The sequence below is a fragment of the Gorilla gorilla genome, chromosome 18 (genome assembly GCF_029281585.2).
Source record: "Gorilla gorilla gorilla isolate KB3781 chromosome 18, NHGRI_mGorGor1-v2.1_pri, whole genome shotgun sequence".
NCBI lineage: Eukaryota > Metazoa > Chordata > Mammalia > Primates > Hominidae > Gorilla > Gorilla gorilla.
In genome coordinates, this window is record NC_073242.2 from 31,465,754 (window position 1) to 31,493,141 (window position 27,388).

General features: G+C 43.5%; 2 protein-coding genes across 2 annotated transcripts in view; one reads left to right on the top strand and one right to left on the bottom strand.

Moving 5' to 3' along the window:
- The first annotated feature begins 6,710 nt into the window (after positions 1-6,710).
- LOC129527626 (CCR4-NOT transcription complex subunit 3-like) lies at positions 6,711-26,916 on the top strand. Its single transcript, XM_055365746.2, has 4 exons — positions 6,711-6,753; positions 7,287-7,473; positions 7,547-8,223; positions 25,015-26,916. Exons 1-4 carry the CDS (start codon positions 6,711-6,713, stop codon positions 25,026-25,028), a joined length of 921 nt encoding a protein of 306 aa, XP_055221721.2. The 3' UTR covers positions 25,029-26,916.
- LOC115933349 (BOS complex subunit NOMO3-like) overlaps positions 15,534-27,388 on the bottom strand; it is a 39,198-nt gene continuing 27,343 nt past the window's right edge. The window contains exons 10-12 of the transcript XR_010131346.1: positions 24,991-25,246; positions 21,338-22,280; positions 15,534-20,175 (exon numbers count right to left, since the gene is read on the bottom strand). The gene's annotated coding sequence lies outside the window, so the exon portion shown is untranslated. The remainder of the gene's footprint in view (positions 20,176-21,337; positions 22,281-24,990; positions 25,247-27,388) is intronic.

The window sequence follows — 27,388 nt, forward strand, 5'->3', positions numbered from 1 at the left end:
CCCGGACAAAATTATATTTTTTATTTTTTAATTTATCTTTTGTAGAGACAGGGTTTTGCTATATTGCCCAGGCTGGTCTTGAACTCCTGGCCTCAAGCACTCCTCCTGCCTCAGTTTCCCAAAGTGTTGCAATTACAGGCATGAGCCACCATACCCAGCCTTAAATTCTCAAAGCTGAAAAAAATTCCCTCTTTCCCAACTGTACTCCTGCCTCAAACAAATTGAATCAAGGAAGACAGAAAAAATATTTTGGTAAAGACTTGGGAACCCAGGCTGAAGTCTGAAAGTCTGAATAATTTCACATGGGATCTTTTTTTTTTTTTTCTGAGACAGGGTCTTGCTCTGTCATCCAAGCTGGAGTGCAGTGGTATGAACAGGGCTGCTGCAGCCTCAGCCTCCTGTACTCAAGCGATCCTCCCACCTCCGCCTCCTGAGTAGTTGGGACTACAGGCATAAGCCGTTGCACCCTGCGTTAACTTTTTACTTTGAAATAATTACAGACTCACGAAAAGTTGCAGAAATAGTAGAGAGGTCCCAAGTACCCTTCACCTAGCTTCTCCCAACAGTAAAATCTACCATAACTATAGTACACTATCAAAATTCAGGACATTGACATTAAGACAGCACAACTAACTAGACTACACACTTTACTGTGATCTCACTTGTTTAACCTTTTATTTTTGACTTCTTTAAGTTACAAAAGCAATTTGTCCATCAACGGATAAACAAATTGTGGTAAAATCCATACAATAAAATATTAGCCATTAAAAGGGATGAAGTGGCCGGGCGGGGTGGCTCACACCTGTAATCCCAACACTCTGGGAGGCCAAGGCAGGCAGATCACAAGGTCAGGAGTTCGAGACCAGCCTGGCCAACATAGGGAAACCCCCTCTCTACTAAAAATACAAAAATTAGCCAGGTATGGTGGCTCATGCCTGTAGTCCCAGCTACTCGGGAGGCTGAGGCAGGAGAATCTCTTGAACCCGGGAAGCAGAGGTTGTGGTGAGCCGAGGTCGCACCACTGCACAGCAGCTTGGGCGACAGAGCGAGACTCTGTTTCAAAAAAAAAAAAAAAAAAAATGGGATGAAGTACTGATGCCTGCTTCAACATGGATGAACCTTGAAAACATTATGCTAAGTGAAAGAAGCCTGCCAAAAAAGGTCATAGTGCTATTGTGATATAGTAAGAGATATATATTTGGGCTCTGCCCCCAGTTTCTGGCACAGAGGTTCTAAAACTCTTGACATTTCCTGAGCAATAGAAGTGCTAGGTGCATCATTTGTCCTAACATTTGGTATTTGACCCGGGTTCCTGACACAGAGCTCCTAATCCCTTGGCATTTCCTAGGTGAAAGGAGTGTCTTTTGTTCTAATCATACAACTCTTTTTGTGTGTGTGTGTGATGTAGTCTCACTCTTGTTGCCCAGGCTGGAGTGCAGTGGCACGATCTTGGCTCACTGCAACCTCCACCTCCCGGGTTCAAGTGATTCTCCTGCCTCAGCCTCCCAAGTAGCTGGGATTACAGGTAGGTGCCACTATGCCCCGCTAATTTTTTTTTTTTTTTTTTTTTTGAGACAGGGTCTCACTCTGTCGCCCAGGCTGGAGTGCAGTGGAATGATCTTGGCTCACTGCAACCTCCACCTCCCAGGTTCAAGTGATTCTTGTGCCTCAACCTCCTGAGTAGCTGGGGTTACAGGCATGCATCACCATGGCTGGCTAATTTTTTTGTATTTTTAGTAGAGACAGGGTTTCACCATGTTGGCCAGGCTGGTCTCAGACTGCTGACCTCAAGTGATCCGCCCGCCTCGGCCTCCCGAAGTGCTGGGATTACAGGTGAGAGCCACTGTGCCCGGCCTAATTTTTGTACTTTTAGGAGAGACGGGGTTTCGCCATGTTGGCCAGGCTGGTCTCGAACTCCCGACCTCAGGTGATCCCCTCGCCTCAACCTTCCAAAGCGCTGGGATTACAGGCATGAGCCACGGTGCCCAGCTGGCTATTATATCTTTAACACATCTCCAGGATTTCCTCATCCCCATTTTGAACAGGGAGGGCTTCAGCAGGTAACAGCATCTGGCCTAAATGTATTTTGTTTCTTTTGTATATGTTTTGTGTTGTTTTTTGTTTCTGGTTTTTTTTTTTGTTTGTTTGTTTTTTTTGACACGAAATCTCACTCTGTTACTCAGGCTGGAGTGCTGTGGGGTGATGTCAACTTACTGCAAACTCCATCTCCCAGGTTCAAGCGATTCTCCTGCCTCAGCCTTCCAAGTAGCTGGGATTACAGGCGTGTGCCACCACGCCCAGCTAATTTTTGTATTTTTAGTAGAGACGGGTTTTGCCATGTTGACCAGGTTGTTCTCGAACTCCTGACCTCAGGTGATCTGCCTTCCTCGGCCTCCCAAAGTGCTGGGATTACAGGCATCAGCCACCGCACCCTGCCTAATGATGCAACTCTTGATGGGCTCCTAGAAGACGACTGGTCACCAGAAAGGCCAAGTCATGATTAGAAGCTTGGAACTTTTAGCCCCACACCCAACCTCTCGGTGGGCAGAGGGGCTGAAGGTTGAGTTAATCAGCAACGGGCAATGATACAATCAATCATGGCTATGTAGTGAAGCCTCCATAGAAACCCAGAAGGACAGGGTTCAGAGAGCTTCTGGGTTGCTGAACACGTGGAGGACCCTTGAGGATGGCACACCTGGAGACAGAATGGGAACTGTATGCCCCTTCCCAGCCCTGTGTATCTCTTCCACGTGGCTGTTCCTCTGTATCCTTTGTAATGTCCTTTTTGGGTAACTGTAAGTAAAGTGTTTCCTTGAGTTCTTTTTATTGAGACGGAGTCTTGCTCTGTTGCCCAGGCTAGAGTGCGGTGGAGCACTTGGCTCACTACAACCTCTGCCTCCCATGTTCGAGCGATTCTCCTGCCTCAGCTTCCTGAGTAGCTGGGAATACAGGCACCCACCACCACAACCGGCTAATTTTTGTATTTTTTTGGTAGAGACAGGGTTTCACCATGTTGGCCAGGCTGGTCTCAAACTCCTGACCTCAGGTGATTCGCCTGCCTCGGCCTCCCAAAGTGCTGGGATTACAGGCATGAGCCACCGTGTTTGCCCTGTTTCCTTGAGTTCTGTGAGCCACTCTGGCAAATTCCCTGAACCCATGGGGGGGGTCATGGGAACCTCCAATTCATAACCAGTTGGTCAGAAGCACAGGTCACAATGTGGAACCTGTTATGGGCATTGGAAGTGGGGGCAGTCTTGTGGGACTGATTCCTTAACTTGTGGGATCTGTCCTAACTGTGGTTAATGTCAGAATTGAGTGAAATGATTGCTTATCCTGTTGGTGTCTGTTGAAGAATTGGTTGGTGGTCGGTAGAAACTCCCTCACTTACTGGTGGAGTACAACTGGCCCTTAAACAATGTGAGCCTGAACTGCGAGGGTCCCACTTACACATGGATTTTTTTTTTTCAATCAAATGAGGATCAAAAAGACGGGATTCTCAGGACGCAGGAACTCAAGTGTAGGGAGGGCTGACCTTTCATACACACAGTATAGATTGTGGGATTTTAGTATCGTTGGATTTTTGTATCTGAAGGGCTCCTGAAACTAATCCCCTTCCTCTACCCAGAGAGGACTGTACTCTGTGTTGAGTGGTGACTTGTGTGTGAGAGTAGGAAAAACTCTGATTTTTCCTAAGTTTTCTAAATTATTAGTCCTGGGGCGGGGTGTGGTGGCTCATGCCTGTAATCCTAGCACTTTGGGAGGCTGAGGCAGGAGGATCACTTGAGGTCAGTAGTTCCAGATCAGCCTGGGCAATATGGTGAAACCCTGTCTCTACTAAAAATACAAAAATTACCAGGGGTTGGGCGGGGGGGTGGCGGGCACCTATAATCCCAGCTACTCAGGAGGCTGAGGCAGGAGAATCGCTTGAACTTGGGAGGTAGAGGTTGCAGTGCGTGAAGATTGCTCCACTGCACGCCAGCCTGGGCAACAGAGCAAGACTCCATCTCAAAAAATAAAATTAAATTAAATTAAAATAGCTGGGTGCGGTGGCTCACATCTGTAATCCTAGCACTTTAGGAGCCCGAGGCAGGCAGATCACTTGAGATCAGGAGTTTGAAACCAGCCTGGCCAACAAGGTGAAACCCTGTCTCTACTAAAAAAAAATACAGGCCAGGCGTGGTGGCTCACGCCTGTAATCCCAACAGTTTGGGAGGCCAAGGAGGGCAGATCACAAGGTCAAGAAATTGAGACCATCCTGGCCAACATGGTGAAACCCCGTCTCTGTTAAAAATACAAAAATTAGCTGGGCGTGGTGGTGCACACCTGTAATCCCAGCTACTCAGGAGGCTGAGGTGGGAGAATCGCTTGAACCTGGGAGGTGGAAGTTGCAGTGAGCTGAGATCACACCACTGCACTCTAGCCTGGGCGACAGAGCGAGACTCTGTCTCAAGAATAATTTAAAAAATAAATAAATAGATAAAATTATTAGCCCTATGTCTCAGCAGTCTTAAATGAGTGTCAAAGGACAGTATCATCCCAGCTAAATTGATTAAGCACCTTTTATATACCGGGCATTACACTAGGCAGTGGAAATGTAAAGAAGATTAAGGTAAGACCCTGCCCTCAAGTCGCACAACTTACACACAACTTAGCACAACTAACAAGAAAGACTTTTCCCTTTTCCGCTGGAGCTCTGTTTGGCAGGTCAAAGCTTTGGAAAACCAATGGAGTGGATTTTTTCCTGAATATCCATAATTATCCTATTCAGAGACAAGGAAATTAATGACATCAACTGCTTTTCTAAGCAGCAGTCTGAGCAGTTTCTGCCTTTGTCGCTAGAAAAAGTACCAGGCAGAAGGAAACTCTGCTAATTCAATTAGATGTGAAGAACTAACCTATGAGAAAGTGATCATTCAGTGCTGTAGGAGTGCTACATGGAGGAGAGTAGTATTCAAAGACAAAATGCTTAGAGAAGGATGTGTAGTTCATTATTTGAGTCAGCTGATTGTGTTGACATTTTCTTAGGGGTGGGTGGGTGGGGAGTGAAAATCTGGAAAGAGAAGGCACTTCATTTAGAACACATTGCATTTTTTCTTGTGAATATAAGATGAAAATCTTTTATTCAATAGCAATACAGGTCTCGCATAAATGAAGTTCTAATTTTCATAACAGTTGTTAAGTTCTCTGTAAATCTGACAGTCACTTAATACCAACTTTAAAATGGACATTGTCAAGTATGATTCGGTGAGGTCTTCAGGTATAATAATAGGCTATAACCAAAACTTCCTATTAAGCAGAGGCAAACCCTGCCGGGTGTGGTGGCTCACACCGATAATCCCAGCACTTTGGGAAGCTGAGGCAGGTGGATCGCTTTTTTTGTTTGTTTTTTGAGACAGAGTCTCGCTTTGTCGCTCAGGCTGGAGTGCAGTGGCGCGATCTCGGCTCATTGCAGGCTCCGCCTCCTGGTTTCACGCCATTCTCCTGCCTCAGCCTCCTGAGTAGCTGGCAATACAGACGCCCGCACACCACGCCCGGCTAATTTTTTGTATTTTCAGTAGAGACAGGGTTTCACCGTGTTAGCCAGGATGGTCTCAATCTCCTGATCTCGTGATCCGCCCACCTCGGCCTCCCAAAGTGCTGGGATTACAGGTGTGAGCCACCGCGCCCGGCCTAACTTTTGTATTTTTAGTAGAGACGGGGGTTCCACCACGTTGGCCAGGCTGGTCTCGAACTCCTGACCTCACGTGATCCATCTGCCTCGGCCTCCCAAATTGCTGGGATTACAGGTGTGAGCCACTGCGCCTGGCCGGTATGTGTTTTTTTAATCCCTAAAGCTTGGTAGTTTAATATTAAATTCAAATTACTGTAGCCTAGGACTCTTTTGAAAAATACTTGACAGCTTCCTTTTTGACCTATCTCATTAGGCTGAGTTCTCTTTTATCTTTACAATACGGATGTTTAAAATTAAAATACAGATCGGCCGGGCGCGGTGGCTCACGCCTGTAATCCCAGCACTTTGGGAGGCCGAGACGAGCGGATCACGAGGTCAGGAGATCGAGACCATCCTGTCTAACACGGTGTGAACCTCGTCTCTAATAACAATACAAAAAAAATTAGCCGGGCGTGATGGCGGGCGCCTCTAGTCCCAGCTACTCCGGAGACTGAGGCAGGAGAATGTTGTGAACCCGGGAGGCGGGCTTGCAGCGAGCCGACATCGCGCCACTGCACTCCAGCCTGGGCTACAGAGCAAGACTCCGTCTCAAAAAAAAGAAAAAAGAAAATTAAAATACAGATCTAGATCTGGATTTTGTTAGGTTTTTTTTTTTTTTTAACAACCTAAGGTTGTTCAGAAACAACCTTATTCTATGTATTCTATGTATTCTATTCTATGTATGTACTTCTTTAGTCTGTAATTTCTAGGCAGATTAGTTGCACCCTGTCTAGACTCCTTTCAGAAAAATACTAACAATATGTTTTTCTCTGTCTTGGGCTCCACATGGGTGAATTACAGGAAAGCTTAACAGGTACTCAGAGCAACATTTTTTCCTACTTCATGAAGGGCCTAAATGCGAACTCTTTAAAGTATTTCTCGTTTGCTTTTGTTCTTTTCCCAGGTTTACCTAATCTGTAAGTGTAAGATGCAGTCGATGAAAAGTACTATGGGAATTCTTGAGCAAATCATACCATTCAAAAGGAAACCACTTCACGTAATGGTGCATAAGGAAGCTAGACTCACCAAAATAACCCTGTTAGGTAAGCCGGATACACCATGGAATACGGCAATCCTCTGTTTAATTTGCAAACCCTTTGGCAGGGAGGAGGAAAGGATGGAAAAATTTGGGTGAAGGCTTTATATGACTAGTCAAACAAACGGTGAGTCATTGAAATTTTCCAGTTAACAATCCCTTCTGCCTGGGCAGAGCCTGGGCCCCAGCGCTTTATGAGCCACACTGCAGTTTTAAGCCGGAATATCTCACGGTTCTATTGTTTCTTCCACGAAATGATTACATAAAATGAAATCAGCTTTGCAATCTGCACCGGCTTTGAAACGAAGGGCAAAATCTGGCTGGGGGTGAGGAGAAAGAAGGTGGAAAGAGAATAAGGTACGGAGACTGTGAGGCAGAGAACGCAGGAAAGGTGGTGAAAAGAGAGTACAACAATTTTCGGGAGCTGAGTGTATTTTTCTTCCCCACGTTATAGATGCTGTCCGTTTTCCCCTAGCCTGTGTCCAGCAGGCCACAGTGGACCCCTCCTATGGGCTAAAATACTCTCGGTCTTCGGCCCAGCCCAGAGCTGCACCAACCAGGGCCTGCCGCTGCCCACCACCCCCCCCCACCAGGTGACAGGTGGGGCCGCGGAGCGGCCACCAGACCTCCGCCTCCTCGCGTTGCCTGCCGGGAGCCTGAGCCGCTTCCGGTTGAGCCCTGTCCCTGAACTTCGACTCCCGTCGGCCCCCGGGAAAACCGCAGCCGTGTAGCGCGGGCGCTGCCGGAACTTGTAGTTCCACCTCCCGCCGCGCTAAATAGCCGGAAACGGGAGCGGCCAGAACAGAGAACTCGCGAGGCGAAGGTACGGGTGGCGGCGAGGGGTCAATCCGCGCCGGGCGTGGGGTTGGCTGTGAGGCCGTCGGAGGTGGTTGGGTGGGAGGAGATCCGCTCACACACACGAGGAGGAGGGTTGAGCCGCCGCCGCCGCCTCTGTCGTCGTCGCGAGTGTGGAGTCGGGACTGGAGCTGCTGCCGCCGCGACGCCGGGATCTTTGTCGCTAGCTCCCGGCCCTTCTGCCCCGCCGCCTTCCCTCGGTCAGCGTTGCCCACTCCTCCCCGGCCGGGCGCCCCTGCCTCCATTTCCCACTCTCTGTCCACCACACACACGGCCCCCCCGATCATGGATCCGGGCAGTGGCGGCGGCGGCGCCGGGAGCAGCAGCGGCGGCAGCAGCAGCGACTCGGCGCCTGACTGCTGGGACCAGGCGGACATGGAAGCCCCCGGGCCGGGCCCGTGCGGCGGCGGCGGCTCCCTGGCGGCGGCGGCCGAGGCCCAGCGGGAGAACCTCAGCGCGGCCTTCAGCCGGCAACTCAACGTCAACGCCAAGCCCTTCGTGCCCAACGTCCACGCCGCCGAGTTCGTGCCGTCCTTCCTGCGGGGCCCGGCAGCGCCGCCACCCCCAGCTGGCGGCGCCGCCAATAACCACGGAGCCGGCAGCGGCGCGGGAGGTCCTGCGGGTAAAGGCCCGGGACGCGGGGCAGCCCCGGGGACGCGGGAGGAAGTCAGGCCGGGCGCCGGAGCCCACATGGCGTAGGGGTGCGGTCCGGGGGCGCGCGGCCCTGGGGCCGGGTCGGCACTTGGGGCGCTGACAGTGGCGCCGTCTGCCTGGGTGGGGCGCCCCGAGCCCGGGAGCCGGCCTTCGTGGGGCGGCCCGCGGCGGTGGCCGGGCGGGGAGCGGACAGCGGGCAGCGCGCCCAAAGACCTGGACCCGAGTGCCGCCCCTCCGCGCCCCTGCCCTGCTCTAGAGTCCACAGTTACCCCCTTGAGATGGGAACCGTATGGGACGGAGTGGGGGCCGCGGCGGATCCCTGCCACGAGGCGCAGAATGAGGACAGATGGAGCCAGGAGTCATTTGGGTGGGCGTTTAGAGATCCCAGGAGTTGGGGAGGACAAACGGCCGAGTTTTCCTTTCACCTTAGGCCCAGCCGAGAGAGCGTCTTCTGCTGCGTTTTCTACTATTGAAACTGTAATTACGGTTTAAACTATCCGTGGCCCCCAACCGTCCTGAAGGAATCCCAAGATGCATTGCAGCCTTGTGATCGGACAGAAACTTGGCTATCAATACCAAGATCTGTTTTACCCTTAGCATTGTGTACGCTTCTAAAGTTTACAAAGTGCCACGAAGTTAGGATTCCTCACTTAATGTGTGATAGGACACTATATTGATTTGTGTCTTTTTAAAGTGAAGCTTACACTTTTATCCTTTGTCAGCGACACGTTTAGAGAATTTTCATTGCTGTAAAATCATTGACCTTATTCAGATTGCTTGGAATAACTCACTGTGTTCGTGCATCAGTAATTCAGTCTGTTTCTTCAGACACTTGAGCATTTGTTATAATTTAATAGTTCTCACGTGTCTTTCTGACCGTAGCTAGTAGACATACATTTTCTAATCCATAAAATTTCGAGTTAACTTTGGTTTTTAAACATCTTCCCGTACTTAGGGGTTGCTTAAGTCGTAGGTAGCGTGCTTGCAGGTGCCGACTTTGTAGGAATATCCAATGAGTGAACTTATGTATTCTCATAATGGTGCTTATTTTGTGGTAGGTAGCTTGCTTTCAGGTACTGATTTTGTGGGAATGTCAAATGAGTGAACTTAAGTATTCTCTTCCTAATGCTGCTTATTTTAGGAACTATCAGTGTTTCCTTAAAGAGAAAATGAAAAAGGAAGGAAAAGGCTGAACGTCCTTTCATCATTTAGCCAGGACGTTAGTGGGGTGGGTCATGACATCCAGCGCATTTTAAGTGAGAACATATTGTTGATTTCTCTCTTTAAAGTTCTGTATTGTGGTGGTTCTTAGATAAGTGGACATTATAAAAGTGCTCCAGGAGTTTGGTTTCTACAGAAACTTTTGTCACCGCGTGCTCTTTCGTGGTAAAAGGATAGTGTCTGGAGAAACACTCTGATGACGTATGTACGTCAACACGGTTGATTTGGTGGTTTTGTTGACAGTGGCATTTATTTGTGTGGGTGGTTGATGTTTTCTTTTGAGGAGATCGAGCACTTTCAGGGTGGTACGGCCCTAAACAATGTTTTCCTCTTGAATAAGGAAGCTTAGCTTGTAATTCTTGACTTACATCAAGCCATTTTGACTGCCTAACCTACTTCACTTCTCAGCTCCTAAAAGTGCCCATTCCCTACCTTACTTTGCAGATTCCGTGTATCCAGCCATTTTCTTTCTTGGCTCTTCCTCCTTTCTGTGGAGCCACCAGCACCACTCTGACTAGACTCAGGACTCCATTTACAGCCTGTCCATCGAGTCATCCGGGGATAACCAACCTTGGTCTAGAATGGTCACTGTTGGTGACTAGGTATTACCTCTTACGCAGGCTTTCTCTCTTCTGATAGTTGCTAATTTGTAGTTACACCTAATCTTTTTCTCTTTGACAGTGCTAGAAATTGGAGATACGAAAACCTGTAGGGAAGTAGCTGTGAGTAAGAGAATCCGTACAGCATGGTCAGCTTTCTTGTTTGTAATCAAAAAACTATTTTGGTGTTACTGACTTTACCAATTGCTTGTACCAAAATGCCAGTTAATGGTTTTAAAAAATTGTCCTATATAGGATGTCTATTTGGAAAAGAACTGATTTTCTAAATTGAGGTCCAGGGTTATATTGAGACTGTTGGATTGCATGTTCCAGACTATTAAGTCCATAAAAAGCCAGCATCGGAGAACAATCAGTGCTTATAAAAAGCAGGGGGATAAATAGGAAATAACACCTGGATTGCAACTTACAAAGGGGGAACCAAAAAGTTTGCAAGGTTTTTTTGATAGCGAGGAAGTGGACAATAGGGCTAGCATGTTTTGTTCTTAGTTAAGCCATAGCCGAAATTTGTGGTGGGTGTGTTTTTAAACTGCATGCTGGGAAAGCTGTTGAAGGAGCCTGGAGAGTCAGACCTTGGGATTCAGTATTGACCTTGGATCTCTTTGAAAACTCAAGAATATAGGTTCCTTAAGAAATAATTAAGTGGAACCCATTTAAGTGTAATTAAGTGTAATTCATTTAAGCACAGTTCTCTAGAGCCAAGTAAATTGGCCAAGAGATTCTCCTTAAAAAGTGAGGTCCCCAAATAAATAAAAATATAGAAGACAAGGCTTAATGTATATTAGAACAAGCATTTTATCTGATAGGATGTATTTAAGTTGCAATTTGCACCTAGTTTTTTTTTATTGTTAGATAAGAAACTGGTTTAGTAATTTTAGGGTTACTTGAACTTTTTAGAACAGCCAGAGCTTCTAAAGTAATGATGTGGTGTTCTTTGCATCATCTCACCTTTAATGCTTCTCAGAACTCACTGCCATTAAGAAACAAGCATGGAATAAAACCAGCAGCCCTCAGTACTTACTTGGAGGAGGCACTGTCTCCAAAACTTAGCAGATTGTATTGTGGAACTTGAATTTTAAAGAGAAACATTATGTTTTGTAGTGTTCAGTATTTGCTGAATGCCTTATTTATTGGAGGAGGAGGTTTTTTTTTTTTGTTTTTTTTTTGAGACGGAGTCTTGCTCTGTTGCCCAGGCTGGAGTGGAATGGCACGATCTCGGCTGACTACAACCTCCTCCTCCCAGGTTCAAGCAATTCTCCTGCCTCAGCCTCCCGCGTAGCTGGGATTACAGGCACCTGCCATCATGCCCAGCTATTTTGTGTGTGTGTGTTTTTGCAGGGATGGGGTTTCACCATGTTGGCTAGGCTGGTCTTGAACTTCTGACCTCAGGTGATCTGCCCGCCTTGGCCTCCCAAAGTGCTGGGATTACAGGTGTGAGCCACCGCGCCTGGCCTTTTTTTTTTTTTTTTTTAAATGATTGAGATTTAACTTACACACTGTAAAATTCACCCTTTTCAACTGTACAAGCTGGGCGCATTGGCTCACACTTATAAACCCAACACTCTGGGAGGCTGAGGTGAGAGGATTGCCTGAGGCCTCCATAAAACATAGTGAGACTGAGACCCTGTCTCCACAAAAAAACAAACAAACAAAAAAAAACACTACAGCTGGATGCAGTGGCTCATGCCTGTAATCCCAGCACTTTGGGAGGCCGAGGTGGACGGATCACCTGAGGTCAGGAGTTCGAGACCAGCCTGGCCAACGTGGCGAAACCTGTCTCTATTAAAAATATAAAAATTAGCCAGGCATGGTGGTGCGCGCCCATAGTCCCAGCTACTTGGGAGGCTGAGGCAGGAGAATCACTTGAACCTGGGAGGCGGAGGTTGCAGTGAGCCGAGATCACACCACTGCACTCTAGCCTGGGCGACATTGACACTCTGTCTCAAAAAAAAAAAAAAAAAACAGCTGGGTGTGGTGGCACAAACCTGTAGTCCCAGCTACTTGGGAGGTTGAGGTGGGAGGATCTCTTGAGCCCAGGAGCTGGAGGCTGCAGTGAGCTATGATGGCACCATTGCACTCAGCCTGGGTGACCAAATGAGACACTGTCCAAAAAGAAAAGTAAAGTGTACATACAGTTCAGTGGCTTTTAATATATTTGTAAGATTATGCAACCATCACCACTTGGCAGATGCTTTTTACAATATTCTCAGTTTTAAGCTGGAACATCTCAGAAGTGACCTCTTCAGGGCCACCAGAGTAGAGAGGATTCCAAATCAAAGTAATGGTTGTTTAATCCAGAAAGGCCCTTACACTTTATTAATATGTTAAATTCTATCTGTTGAGGTAGATAATAGGTAAGATTCTGTATTTGAGAATGTTTTTGAGACTGAAGTGCCTGCAAGAACAGTGCTCATATAAAGGTGTTTTTAGGCTTCAGTGGGACAGCAGATGGGGTAGAGGAGAGGCCCCACAGTATCCCTGGAGTATCACAGTAGTAAACACTGCCTTTTGTTACTTCTCCTGCCATGGCTGACCTGTTTGCCTCTTGTTTCATGGTTTTACACGTATGAATGGCTTGAGACTGAGGATTTAGGGAAGAAGCGAAGGCATCATCTAGGGCTATGCTGTGCCAAGTTGAGCAGTTGTTTAAACTTAGAATTTTTGACTGGTATAAAAACCCTCTTTGGAGCAGGTATTACGTAGTGCTGTCAGTACATATCTTATTGCATTCTTCTGTTCTTTATTTTTTACCTTTTCTGAAGTTGCACAGCGTGAAAAGACAGCAATTTCAGTTTGAACAAGTTAAGGAAGTAATGTAGACGACAAAGTTTAAGCCTTGATTTGCTTGCTTTGGTTTGCTGGGGAAGAAATGTCTGAAAGTGTTCAGATAGTCTTTTCTTTCTGGTTGAAGAGAAAGGAATGAAAAAGAGATTTGATAACCTTCTGGGTTGAGTTAGCAGTATTGGAATGGAATTTTTTTCCAGAAATGCGAATTTCTGGTTTTGCTCAGATATATGTACTAGCGACTCATTAACGTTTACCAGTCCACTGAATGTAAGATGCTATGCTAGGCACTTGAAATAACACCAAGATGAATAAATTGTGGTCCTGAAGGAATCTAGAAAGGGATCAGATGTCCAGTGTACTCTAGTGGAAGTCACAGTGTGGTAAGTGAGCCCTGCAGAGAGTGTAGAGAAGGCTTTCAAAGCCGAGAACAGCAATCCCTTACGTAAAACCTCTCAGTCTTGTCACTCTCATAAAACTAAAGATTTATCTATTATCTGCTCACTGTTCTTTGCGAATGCCTTGTGTGTATTTTTTTTTCTGGCCTCCTGGGCCAGAGTTGCAGCCAAAGCCTGATCACCAAGGTTGTGTGTATTTTAAAAAACTTTTTACTTATTATTTTTTAGAGACCGGATCTTACTTCGTCACCCAAGCTGGAGTATAATGGTGTGATTATAGCTCATCGTAACTTCAAATCCCTGGGCTCAAGTGATCTTTCACCTCAGCCTCCTGAGTAGCTAGGACTATAGGCACCCACCACGACGCCTGGCTAAGTTTTTTTTGTTTGTTTTTGTTTTTTGAGATGGAGTTTCGCTCTGTCACAGGCTGGAGTGCAGTGGCCCTAACTCGGCTCACCGTAACCTCTGCCTCCCTAGGTTCAAGCGATTGTTCTGCCTCAGCTTCCCAAGTAGCTGAGATTACAGGTGCCCGCCACCACGCCCAGCTAATTTTTGTATTTTTAGTAGAGATGAGGTTTCACCATGTTGCCCAGGCTGGTCTCGAACTCCTGACCTCAAGTGATCCACCCGTCTTGGCCTCCCAAAATGCTGGGATTACAGGCGAGAGCCACTGTGCCTGGCCAAGTTTTGTATTTTTAAGTTTGTTGAGAGTGCTGAAGGTAGAGCACTGGTTATCTTTTTACAGTACTTGTCTATTTCGTATTAAACAGCAGTGAGTTCAGTTACTATGAGTCTGGCTAGTGTGTCTATTGGGGCATGTTTAGAATTTCATCATTCTACCCTTGGTTTTAAAATATCTTCGGGAGACAAGAATTTGGCTACTAGTTGAAGGATCTGAGGTCCTCAGAACAATCAAGAAAACTGACAGTTTTTAGCTGTTGATTGTTGATTCATTTCAAGGCTTAGAAGTTTCTGCCTTGTTTTCAGTAGAGTTTAAACAAAGTGAGCCGAGGCTGTAGATTTATATGGCTCCTTCGTAAATGGCTTTGTTCTAAGGAAACCTAGTTGTTACAGTACTCTAAGTTGAACCAGTTTCCCATCATAATTCTACTTTCAAAGAGAGAAGAACACTTAATAAGGCTTTCCCGAGCACCTGACCTAACAGTGGTGACACTCACTTCCAAACCACATTCCCACTAGGTAATTGTATGTCTCTTCACTTGAAAAAAAAAAAAAAGCGCATTCTACAGAATGTCACTGGGTAATTTCCTGGTTGAATATTTCTGTAGAACTCCAGTATGTTACCATACTACTTGTCCATTGCCTTTAGGTGGTTAATTTTGGTAGCAGAAAAATGTTTCGGTTATTTTTTTATTTTTGACATGGAGTCTCCCTTTGTTGCCCCGGCTGCAGTGCAATGGCGTGATCTCGGCTCACTGCAACCTCCACCTCCCGGGTTCAAGCGATTCTCCTGCCTCAGTCTCCTGAGTAGCTGGGATGACACCGCCATGCCTGGCTAATTTTTGTATTTTTAGTAGAGACAGGGTTTCACCATGTTGGCCAGGATGGTCTTGGTGGCTACTGACCTCAAGTGAGCCACCCACCTCGGCCTCCCAAAAGTGCTGGGATTACAGGTGTGAGCCACCGCACCCGGCCGTTTCTGTTGTTTTTGTACTTTTTTGAGGGTATCTGAAATGGTTTTGGTTTGTGTATTTTAAATGGTGTTTTGTTTCTTTTTTGTTTTTGAGATGAATCTCTCTATGTCGCCCAGGCTGGAGTGCACTGGCACGATCTTGGCTCACTGCAACCTCTGCCTTCCGGTTCAAGCGATTCTCCTGCCTCAGCCTCCCAGGTAGCTGGGATTACACGTGTGCACCACCATCCCCGGCTAATTTTTGCATTTTTAGTAGAGACGGGGCTTTGCCATGCTGGCCAGGCTGGTCTCAAACTCCTGACCTCAAGTGATCTGCCCACTTCAGCCTCCCAAAGTGCTGGGATTACATGTGTAAGCCACCGCGCCTGGCCTCAAATTGTTTTTGAAGTAGTGCTGGGATTACAGGTGTGAGCCACCGCACCCAGCCCATAGGCACAAAAATTCTAAACCAAATATTTGCAAACAGAATCCAGCTCGCTCTCTCTCTATATATGTATACATATCTATATATATATATATATAGATATATGTATATATGTATAGGTATCTATAGATATATATGTACACATACATATAAAGAATAATACATCATGACCAAGCAAGGTTTATTCCAAGAAAGCAAGGTTGGTTTAATGAAATTCAATCAATATAATTCATCATACTATAACAGAGTAACAGGGAAAACCATTTGATCATTTCAAAATACACAGAAAAAAAATTTGACAGAAATCATTAGTTCTTTATGATAAAAACGCTCAGTGAAACTAGGAATAGATGGGAACATCTCCAATATGATAAGGTTCATCTTTAAAAACCTACAGTTAATATCATAATTAATAAAATATTAAATCTTTTGCTCCTAAAATCTGGAACAACAAAAGGATGCCCACTCTCATACGCTGTGTTCAGTATTCACTGAAGTTTTTAGCCAGAACATAAGGCAAATAAAAGAAAGAAAAGGCACAAAGTAAGAAAAGAAGTAAACTGTCATTATTTACAAAAATATAATTTGTCTAAAACCTGGAAGCAAAACTAGTATCTAAAAATAGATCCTTTGAATAAATTTCAGGGAATCCATTGAACAGACTCTTCTGTAGTCATTTAGAATGAGATTCTATTAGCAGTGCTAATAAAATGGAAAGTGTTTGCTAAAACCAGCTGTAAAAAACATTTTAGTGGAATGGTGGAGAAACATGGACTGGTTATTAGACAATTTTAAAGAGTTATTTTTCACTTTGTTAGAAGTGATGGTGCTATGCGGTTATGTGAAATTTTGCAATTTAAGAAACGCATTCTTAATCATTTAGACCAAAGGTTTTCAACCTTAGCACTACTGGCATTTAGAACCAGGTAATTCTTTGTTTTGGAGGGGGCAGTCCTGTGCATTGTAGCATGTTTAGTAACATCCCTGATCTCTACCAGGGATGCAGGCATGCTTCCTTTTGTGACAACCAACATTGTCTCCAGACAGTGCCAAAAGTCCTCTTGCGGAGGACATGGGTCAAAATTACCCTCAGTTGAGAGCCACTGATTTAGGGTTTAATATCATGATGTCTGTACTTCCTTTTGAACCACTTAAGAAAAAATGCACAAAGAAAATATAATATTCGTGTTAATTCTAAGCGATAAATACATGGGTGTGTATTATGCTATCTTTTTTTATTCTACCTTTTACTTATGTATTTTGTTTACATACTTGTTATATATATAATTTTTTTTTAGATGGAGTCTTGCTCTGTTGCCCAGGCTGGAGTGCAGTGGCATGATCTTGGCTCACTGCAACCTCCACCTCCCAGGTTCAAGTGATTCCCCTGCCTCAGCCTCTTGAGTAGATGGGATTACGGGCACCCACCACCAAACCCAGCTAATTTTTTTTATTTTTAGTAGAGATAGCGTTTCACCATGTTGGCCAGGCTGGTCTCGAACTCCTGACCTCAAGTGATCTGCCTGCCTCAGCCTCCCAAAGTGCTGGGATTAAAGGCATGAGCCACCACACCCAGCCGACATACTTGTTATATATATACTTTTTATTTTATTATACTATCTACTTTTCTGTTTGAAAATTTCATAATAAAAGTCAAAATAATTATAATATGCTATAAATGGAAAATGCAATACAATTGTATGGCACTATGATTAAAAGTATACCTAATGCTAAATGACGAGTTAATGGGTGCAGCACACCAACATGGCACATGTATACATACATAACTAACCTGCATGTTGTGCACGTGTACCCTAAAACTTAAAGTATAATAATAAAAAAAGAAAAAAATATGCAAAATTACATATACAAAAACGACTCAAAGGAGTATGTTCAAGAGGAGTAAGTCTTTTCAGCAGTGTGCCCCAGCCACTCCAGCGACAGTGGGGATCAATGTAGGTTGGCTGTGCCACAGCCACCTGAATTCACTATGATCATTAATCCTCTCCTCCCATCTTTTGTGCTTTACCAGCTGTATAATGAATCCTAGGATAAAGTAGAAACAAGGAAGAATCAAAGAGAATGTAAAGAACAGTTTCTCCCCAAGAAGAACTCTGAAGATGATTCATCCTTCCACAGCCAGATCTCTTGTTGGGAAAAAAAAAAAAAAGTGACTGGCCCAAAACATATCCAAGAGGAAGCATTGGAATGACCAGTTGACAGCCAGGACTTCCCACTCTAGAGTTGTCATTGTCCCAGAATAGAGTGACAATTAAATCCTTGGAGGAGTCACCCAAGAAGCATTTGATCTTAGGATTAAATGAAATTTATCCCCTCAATATTGGAGAGAAGTAGCAGAACAAAGGAACACCCTCTATGAAACACTTAAGAAAAATGAGAAGCTTCACAGAGAAATTGAAGAAAGAACAATGAAATTGACCACTTGGAAAAGGAGAGTAAGCAATTGGCAAAAGCGGCAGAGTACAGTATATGACAGAGGCAACCCAGAGACTGAATGATGAACCTCTGGATAACTTTGAAGCACCAGATAGTCAGGAATTTGATTCTGAAGAGGAAACTGGTGAAGATTCTCAAGTGGAAAACCCAAAAATTGGCACATGCACTGAGAATCCTGTCTTCCTCTACAGATGCAAAACCTTGCATGTAAAATTTAGGATTCACAATTGTCGAGATATGAAACCAACCTAAGTGCTCATTGACCAATGAGTGGATAAAGAAAATGTGTGTACATATACACCATGGAATACTACTCAGCCATGAAAAAATAATAATATAATAATGTCATTGCAGCAACTTGGATGGAGCTGGAGGCCGTTATTCTAAGTGAAATAACTCAGGAATGGAAAACCAAATACCATATATGCTCACTTATAAGTGGGAACTAAGCCATAGGTACATAAAGGCATACAGAGTGATATAATGGACACTGGAGACTCAGAAGAGGAGAGGATGAAAAGGGAATGAAGGATACAAAAACTACATATTGGGTACAGTGTACACTACTCAGGTGACAGGTACTAAAATCTTAGACTTTACCACTATATAATTTATAATTCATCCATGTAACCAAAAACCACTTGAACCCCAAAAGCTATTGAAATATATGTGTATGTAAACACACACACACATACGTAAGTCTTACATGTGAAACCTATTAATATTTGACTCTTGAGAAATATACCATCCAATGCGTTCACCTGGCCCCCTGCCTAGACAGAGCCAATTTAGCAAGATGGGGGAATTGCAGTGGAAAAACAGTAATTCACACGGAGCCACGTGTGTGGGAGACCTGAGTTTTATTATTATTCAAATCAGCCTTCCTGGAGCATTTGGGGATCAGAGTTTTTAGAGATACTTTGGTGGGCAGCGGCCCAGGAAGTGGTGCTGATTGGTCAGGTTGGAGATGGTATCATAGGGGGTGGAAGTGAGGTTTTCTTGTGGTCTTCTGTTCCTGGGTGGGATGGCAGAACTGGGAGCCAAGTTACCAGTCTGGGTGGTGTCAGCTGATCCACTGAGTGCAGGGTTTGCAGATATCTCAAGCACTGATCTTCAGTTTTACAATAATGATGCTATCCCTAGGAGCAATCTGGGGAGGTTCAGACTCTTGGAGTCAGGGGCTGCATGACCCCTAAACCATAATTTCCAATCTTGTAGCCAATTTGTTAGTCCTACAAAGGCAGACTGGTCACCAGGCAAGAAAGGGGTCTTTTCAGGAAAGGGCTATTATCAATTTTGTTTCAGAGTCAAACTGTAAATTCCTTCCCAAGGTTATTTCGGCCTATGCCCAGGAATGAATAAGGATAGCTTTAAGATTAGATGCAAGCTGTAGCTGGTTAGGTCTGATCTCCTTCATTGTCATAATTTCCTCAGTTATAATTTCTGCAAAGGCAGTTTCAAGTTCACCTCCAGTATAGTGCTTTAAAGCAGAACACATAACTACATAATGCAACTTCTGAGATCAGAATTCTTTGTTTGAATCCTGGGACCCTATTGTATTAAAATACAAACACTGTATATTTTTAATTTATGATGTTTTATGTGAACAGCATTTTCTCAATTGTCAGACATGACTTGTGTAAATGACTAAAGAAAGAAACTTCAATCTCCTATTGAAAAAAAAAAAAGAAATATATTCAAGGGGTTGTGGATGAGTCTGAGTGTAATTCATGGTTGATTTCACTTCCTGGATGTTAAAGTAATCTGTAATTATCTGCTTTTATATTGAAAAAAATTGACAAAATCTAACAGTGTCAAAATGCAATATTATTAATCATTCATGGCCTAATATTAGAAGAGAATTAGCAGAAAACACAGCAGAGACGAGAGACTTGCAGACTGGAGTTCCTCCATTCACTACGAAGAAAGCATCTAGAGGCGGAATAGCTTTGAATGGGCATACATCTGCATAATGACTTTTCCTTTGTTCTTTTCTCGCTGGCTAATTGAGTAACTCCTACAACAAATATGCCTTCAGACTTCACACCAGACTAGAGCCCTTTGTAAATAAAATTAAAGTGGGGAATATGCTTCCCCTAGCTGGTAAATAAATTCAGGAAGTCTGAGGTTTAGCGCTGCATGCCAAGATGTCTAAGTAAATCTCAAATTCTTCCATAATTTGAAATAAACACCAAGGATTATCAAATGCCAAGAACTCCCAAGAAGAAAATAGCTCACCTCACTCTCTGAATCAGAGACCCTCTCCAATCAAAATGTCCCACCTGAAAAGTAGTCTTCTCTCCTACCCCATCACAGACATATGGATGTTACTGATGTCATGTTTGTCTGGAATATTGCCTGGTTCCTATGACAAGAACAATAAAATCTCTTAGTATTCTGTGGCAAACAGTCTCCTTCTCATTTATCCACCTCTGCATTGAACATAAGTCCCTCCTGTGGGCCCAGGCATTTTTCTAATCATTGGCATCACAATAGTGAACCAAACAAAAATGCCTGTCCTCAGAGAGCTTAGTTTTTAAAGGGTTCTTCCAAAATCCTAGCAGTGGTGACCACAAGCAGAGGATAGATCCTGGGTAACCCGAGTCAGGTTATGCAACGCTTGTGTTCATCATGTCGGGATAAAAATCTTCATCTGATTTCACACTCACCACACAGCATCGTCATAAGGTCATAAGTCATGGATCATTTGAGGAAGCACTAAGCTAAGAGGAGAAAAAGTGCCCTTGAACCTTTCTGAACCCAATGGTATCTGCCTAAGAGATGGGGAAGCTGAACTAGGTCACACTGAGATGAGAAGGGGGCTCCACCCATGATGTCCTTGTCTCAGAATAAGTCAGCCTCTTATGCTATAATACGTAGATCAAAAGAACAGGATGGGCTGGGCGCAGTGGCTCACGCCTGTAATCCCAGCACTTTGGGAGGCTGAGGTGGGTGGATGACCTGTGGTCAGGAATTTGAGACCAACCTGGCCAACATGGTGAAACCCCATCTCTACTAAAAATACAAAAAATTAGCCAGGCGTGGTGGTGGGTGCCTGTAATCCCGGCCACTCTGGAGGCTGAGGCAGGAGAACTGCTTGAACCTGGGAGAGGGAGGTTGCAGTGAGCCGAGATTGCATCACTGTACTCCAGACTGGGCAACAAGAGCAAAACTCCATCTCCAAAAAAAAAAAAAAAAAAAAAGAACAGGATGTGGGATCAGAGGAGCCCTCCAAGACAAGTGGCTTCAGTTCAAATATAAGCTCTGTCATTTGTTCACAGTGTTTCACCAGACAAAGTACTTGAGTGTCCTGCCTCAGTTTCCCCATCTGTAAGCTGAGGTGAGCAAGAATACTTCACAGAGTTGTTATGAGTGGTAAGTGGAATGTTTCATAGGAGGCAGTAAGCACAGTGCATGCCACATAGTAAACACTCAATAAATGTTAGCTATTTCCCACTAATACAGTATAGTATATATAATATAATAATGTTAGCTAGTTATGAGTCATTATGAACTTAGTTACTCACCCAAAGGCCCCAGTTATATCCTGAATGCACACCATGTGCCAGACATCATGCTAACTGCTGTTTATATTTTCTTCTTTACTTCCTCCAGCAGCCTATAATGGAAGTTATCATGGTCTTTATTTTACAGGTGAGAATACTGAGCTCAGAGATGTGAAGCAACCTGCCCAAGGTCATATAGCCAGGAGTGGCAGGGTCAAGATGCAAACCCAGGCAGAAATTACTTGAAATTCCATGTTCTCTTCCCAACACAATCTCTGTCTTATTTCTGTCTTTCCAATGACACCAGTATTTCCAAGCTTTCACCTTACCACATTCTTTAAGCAACACATTATGCAGATTTTTTTTTTAACTGGCAACCTGAGGCATGTCTCTCTTAACCGCTGTCAGCCTAAGCTCACTGCTAAAGCACCATCTCTATGTGCCCCCGGACCTTTGAGCACTATCAGAATCAGAAATGCATTTACCCTGTAACTCAGCAATTCTACTTTTGGAAATTTATCCTAGAATATACGCACACCTGTACACAATGACATACATGCAATGTTATTCATCGCATTGTGGTTTGTAATAGCAAAAGATGAGAACTTTCCCAACTGTTCATCAAGAGAGAAATAATTAAATAAGACATAATATATCCATTATAATAGAAAAACATATAATTATAAGTAAGAATGAAAGAACTCACTATACCCTGATACAGAAAGATAAGAAGGATATAAGTTTTAAAAGGCAGGATACAGAACTGTCTGTGTAATAAAAAAAAAAAGAAGTGCATATACATTTGTATTTGCTTGTACGTACCTGAAATTCTGCAAAGATAAAGAAGAAACACATAACAATGGCTGTCTGTGAACAGGAAATGTTCCGGGCAGAAGGGACAATTTTCACTGACTATTCTAGCATACTCTTGTTTTTAAATTTTTCAATCATATGAATGACTGGCCTGTTCAAGAAATGAAACAATTTTAAAAATACGGGTTTTAAGAGCATAGGACTAAGAGTATAGGATTTTTTTTAAGAGTATAGGATTTTAAGAGTATAGGATTAAGAGTCAGAAATTTGAGTCCAAGTTTGGGGCAAACTTGGATACCTTACTTTATTTCTGTCAGCCTTCGTTTCTTCATTAGCAAAATCTCCAAGTCCCTAAATACTGGGGACTTTGGCCAACGTTATCATCATCATAGCTACCATTTATTAAGTGGTTACTTTTGCCAAGCCCTATACTAGAGCCTCCTAAGAATTTGCCTCATTGAGTCATCGCAAGCAACCCTATGAGATAGGAACTATGATTACTCCCATCTCACAGATGAGCAAACTGAAGCTCAGTGCGGGGGTATAACTTGCCCAAGGTCACACAGCCAGTATGTGGCAGAACCAGAATTCAAACCCAGGTCTCTCAAGCCTGTATTTGGACTCAATGGTTTGCTGCCTCCATCCACATTGACAATTTTCCTAGCTGTGTTCCCTGCCTCTTGCATAAGTCCCACCCACCAGTTCCCTTCTGAAATTGCCAGCCTCCACCAGGCCTGGCCCTCGCTCATTTCCAATCACCCTTTATCCACCATAGCTTTGGAAGTGGACTGTTACTAATGGCTAGTCATATGTCAGCCTAATGAATGGGAGGCAGACTTCCATTAAAATAATGAAATTAGCGAGTTTCAAATTTGGTTACATCGCATGGCACACAGCCTCAAGTAATGACCACCCCATGCTCCTTCCTACAAATTAAAGTCAGTTTATTTATTTAAGGTCTTTGGCTTGGCCATCTCTATTAAGCTCACATCATCTGTTTGGGGATGGATTTTTTTTTTTTTTTTTTTTGGCCTTGTTTGTTTAAATGATGTTCGGGCTGTTCCCCTGATTAATAAAGTCGTAAACACAGTCAGGAGCAGCTTCTGAACCATGTGCAAAAGCAAAGAATATAAGTCAAAGAACAATTCTTTGGGGGTTTGGGTTTTGTTTGTTTGGGTTTTTTTTTTTTTCTCCAAAGGATGGAAACAATAAGAAAGAAGCTCTTTGAGCTCCAGAAACTCCAATTATGCTGACATTTCTGCTGCAGAAATACACCAAGCTCCATTTTGCAGGAACCCAGTGAACTAGCTAATCAGATTTCCTTGGATAATTTGCTCCAAAGGTCAGCTGCCTTAAAAAGCACCCAGTGCCTCATTATTTGGTAAAGCAGGCTGCACACAGGCTGTGATTTGGAACTCAGCCTCCCATGGCAAGGTAGTTTTTCTGGAATTTTTTAGCCCAGACCCTGCAGCCTTAGCTTTGGCCAAAGTCTCATCCACCTTTGTAATCAGCCCACAGACAAAAATCATTACCAGAAAAAGCACCTGAATCTCTGAGTCTGTGAGGTCTCTGTCTCCAAGACAGGTCTCTAGGACCAAAGATGGCAGACTCATCTGAAATGTTCATGCCATTGGTAAATTTCAAGGGAGGCTTTTACTGATACTGTGATGGGTAGGCGGCCAGACCTAGGTTCTAATCACCAAGTCCACTTCTACAAAATCCCTAACCAGTACCCCTCAAAACTATCAAGATCATGAAAAATAAGGAAAGATGGAGAAATTGTTCCATACCAGAAGAGACTACAGAAATGTGAGAATAAATGCAACATGAAACTCTGGATTGAATCCTGGACAGGAAAAAGACATTAGTAGAAAAACTGGTGAAATTCAAATAAAATTTGGAATGCACTTAATAGTTTCCAAAGTTGTGACAAAGACATTAACATTTTTTTTTAACATTAAAGAAGCCGGGCACAATGGCTGACACCTGTAATCCCAGCACTTTGGGAGGCCGAGGTGGGCAGATCACGAGGTCAGAAGTTCAAGACCAGCCTGGTGGTCTTGACCACCAACATAGTGAAACCTCGTCTCTACTAAAAATAAAAAAATTAGCTGTGAGGTGACACGTGCCTGTAGTGCCAGCTACTTAGGGGGCTGAGGCAGGAGAATTGCTAGAACCAAGGAGGTGGAGGTTGCAGTGAGCCGAGATCGTGCCACCACACTCCAGCCTGGAGACCGAACGAGATTCCGTCTCAACAACAACAACAAAATTTAAGAAAAACTGAAACTGAGAAGGGATTTCTTGGAACTTGCTATAGTATCGTTGTAACTTTTCTATAAATCTAAAATTATTTCAAATTTTAAATATCTGTATATACCATTAAAAAATCCATTGTGTATTAGTTATAGTTTGATGAAAATAAGTTTAAATAATACATAATTATTGTTCTATTATAAACTTGATATCCTAGTCCTGATATGATATCATAGTCTTGACATGTGATATCATAGTCTAAAAACAAAACACCAAGACCAGAGAGGAAGGTAAAGCCATTCCTACAACTGAATTTTTATTCAATCTCTTTTAAGATCCCAGCAAAGAAAAAAAGAAACAACAAAAAGTAAAACTTTGGTTAAGCTAAAATAAAATATGATGGATAGTCTCTCTCTATAAACTGAGACAGGAAAATCCAAGACAAAGAAACTAGGTTTTGTTTGTTTGTTTGTTTGTTTGTTTGTACCACTCCCACCAACCTCACCACTCTGAAGGATTGTAATATCACAAGAATAGCTACAAAGCAAACATCACTGGCTTAGCTTCGACTCTCACAGATTTTTAAGACACCCAGCTCCAATCCTCACCCTCTGATCCTTCTCATGTTATAGAAAGAGATGCATGAAGAGTCCATTGTGAACCAGGCATTGTGCTTGATGACGGAGACACCAAGTCAACTTGGACCAGGTCCTTCCCCTTAAGGAGTCTTGGAAAATTTGCTCAAGAGAGTCTCAGCTGAGTCTTGAAGGAAGAAGAGGAGGTAGTTGGATGAAGAAAGAAAAGAGGCTTCCAGAAAAAGAGCACAGTGCATGCCAGGACATCTAAATCATGACACTTAGATACCTGCAGAAAGAGGACAAAATTGAGGTGGGAGGAGTTAGAAAGGGCCCCCAGGTAATGGCCTTGTGTGGTAAAGGATTTAACTTTCTCCTGAAGGAGATAAGGAGTTTTAAGCAAGCATTTTAGAAAGATTCAGCAGAGGACAGTGGATAGAGGGTGAGGCCAAAAGCAGGAAGACTATCATCCAGGCCAGACATTTCTGAATACAATGCCCAGAGACAGTGGGAGAGATTTCTCCAAGGATTCTTTGCAGGAAACAAGGGTCCCTGCAATGATGAGACCTGAGTTTCCTATTTCTCTAGTAGCTTTGTAGCTCAGCACCCATCCCAACTGCAGCTGGAAGATGTCCTCTGCTATTTCTCCATTCCATACTCCAAGTCCCTGCCCTGCAGTATGTATGTACCTTTTGCCACCCACCCTCTGACTCTGTTACATTGTATATTGAATCTTCAACCTAAAGATCTCAACTGCTTACAAAAAAGAAGAGAATTATGTGGGCTTAATAATGTTAAGGGCAGTTACCACATGAGCACTGACTATATCCAAGCATTGTGTTAGCCTTTAACCTGCAAAGAAAAATACAATTATCCCCATCTCAGAACATAAGAGGAAAATTGAGACTCCCAAGAAGCTAAATAACCTCCTATATAGCTTTTAACATGGGTGGGGATAGGATATGGATTTGAGAATGTCTGATTCCAACCACCCTTTTATGGCACCTCACTGGCTCACTTTTAATTTCACTTGCTGATTTATTACAAATCTCCCTCTCCTTCAGAATCAAACACAAACTCATTATGCTGGGCCAAAATAAAATCTGAATAGCCATACCCAATTGTTTTTAAAATGTTCAGGCTTCCCTGACAGATGTATGACATTGCAACACTACAGCTTTGGAGTGGCTGGCTTAACACCAAGGAGTGGTTCCAAATCTCTTTTCCTGTGGAACAGTAGCACAAATTTGGTCTACCATCTAAAACCAAATAATGGCTGCCTTTTTCCTCTTCCTGGAAAAAAATGACATAGATGGGTAAATGGATTAATGAATGGATTAGATGGATAAATGGATGGATGAGTGAATAGATGGATGGATGGATAAATGGATGTGTGTGTGGATGGATAGATGGATGGATAAATGGTTAAGTAAATGAATAGATGGATGAATGAATGGACAGATGAATGCAAAGTGGATGGATAGATGGATGGATAAGTGGATGAAAGAATGGATAGATTAATGGAAAGTAAATGGATGGATAAATGGATGAATGGATGGATGGGTAAATAGATGAATAAATTGATGGATGCATAAATGGATCCATCTATGGATAGGTGGCTAGACAATAAATGGATGGGTAGATGAATAAATGGATAGATGGGTGAATAAATGAATAGATGAATATACATTTACAATATAGAATATTTCTCAAGGGGAACATAGAAAACTATCAATAGTGGTTGCCATTTCTGTGAAGAAACAAACTGGTTAGGACAAGGATGGGAGTGGAAACTACCTTTTACTATACACTCTTGTATCTTTCCAATTTTGAGCCATATGTGTATAATACCTATTTTTAAAATAAATAGCAATATGAAACTAATTTCAAATACTTTTGTTAAATGTATATATGAATGGGTGGACAGAAGAATAAATAAATCCTAAGTTTTTAAACAAATAAGATTCAACTGTTATTTTCCCCACTGATTTTTCTTTAAATCTTGGCACTAACTTCTACTTCCCTACATAAGAACATAATGTAATGCGTATCCACCTTAGCGCACAATCAACTACAAAATTTGGTTATTCAAATGGAATATGTCAATAACATTGTGTTGCTTTGCAAAGAGCACCTTGACTTCAAGGTGTGTCCGCTTACATCTGTTCAAGGACCTCTCTGCAGGAGTTAGAGTAACGGACAACAGTGCTGAGGCCTGGACACATGATCCCACCCAAGTTTCTTTTTCTGTTGTTGGTTTTTATTTTGTTTTGTTTTTTTTGAGACAGGGTCTCACCCTATCACCTAGACTGGAGTACAGTGGCACAATCTTGGCTCACTTTAGTATCCACCTTTTGGACTCAGGCAATTTTCCCATTTCAGCCTCCCGAGTAGCTGGGACTACAGGCATGCACCACCATCCCTGGCTAAT

Excerpts from the sequence above, each read along its gene's own strand:
- LOC129527626 (XM_055365746.2), top strand. The coding sequence starts at position 6,711 with ATGGTGCATAAGGAAGCTAGACTCACCAAAATAACCCTGTTAG. Across the intron at positions 6,754-7,286 it reads CACCAAAATAACCCTGTTAG|CCCAGAGCTGCACCAACCAG; the intron begins GTAAGCCGGATA and ends TCTTCGGCCCAG. Across the intron at positions 7,474-7,546 it reads CCCGGGAAAACCGCAGCCGT|AACAGAGAACTCGCGAGGCG; the intron begins GTAGCGCGGGCG and ends GGGAGCGGCCAG.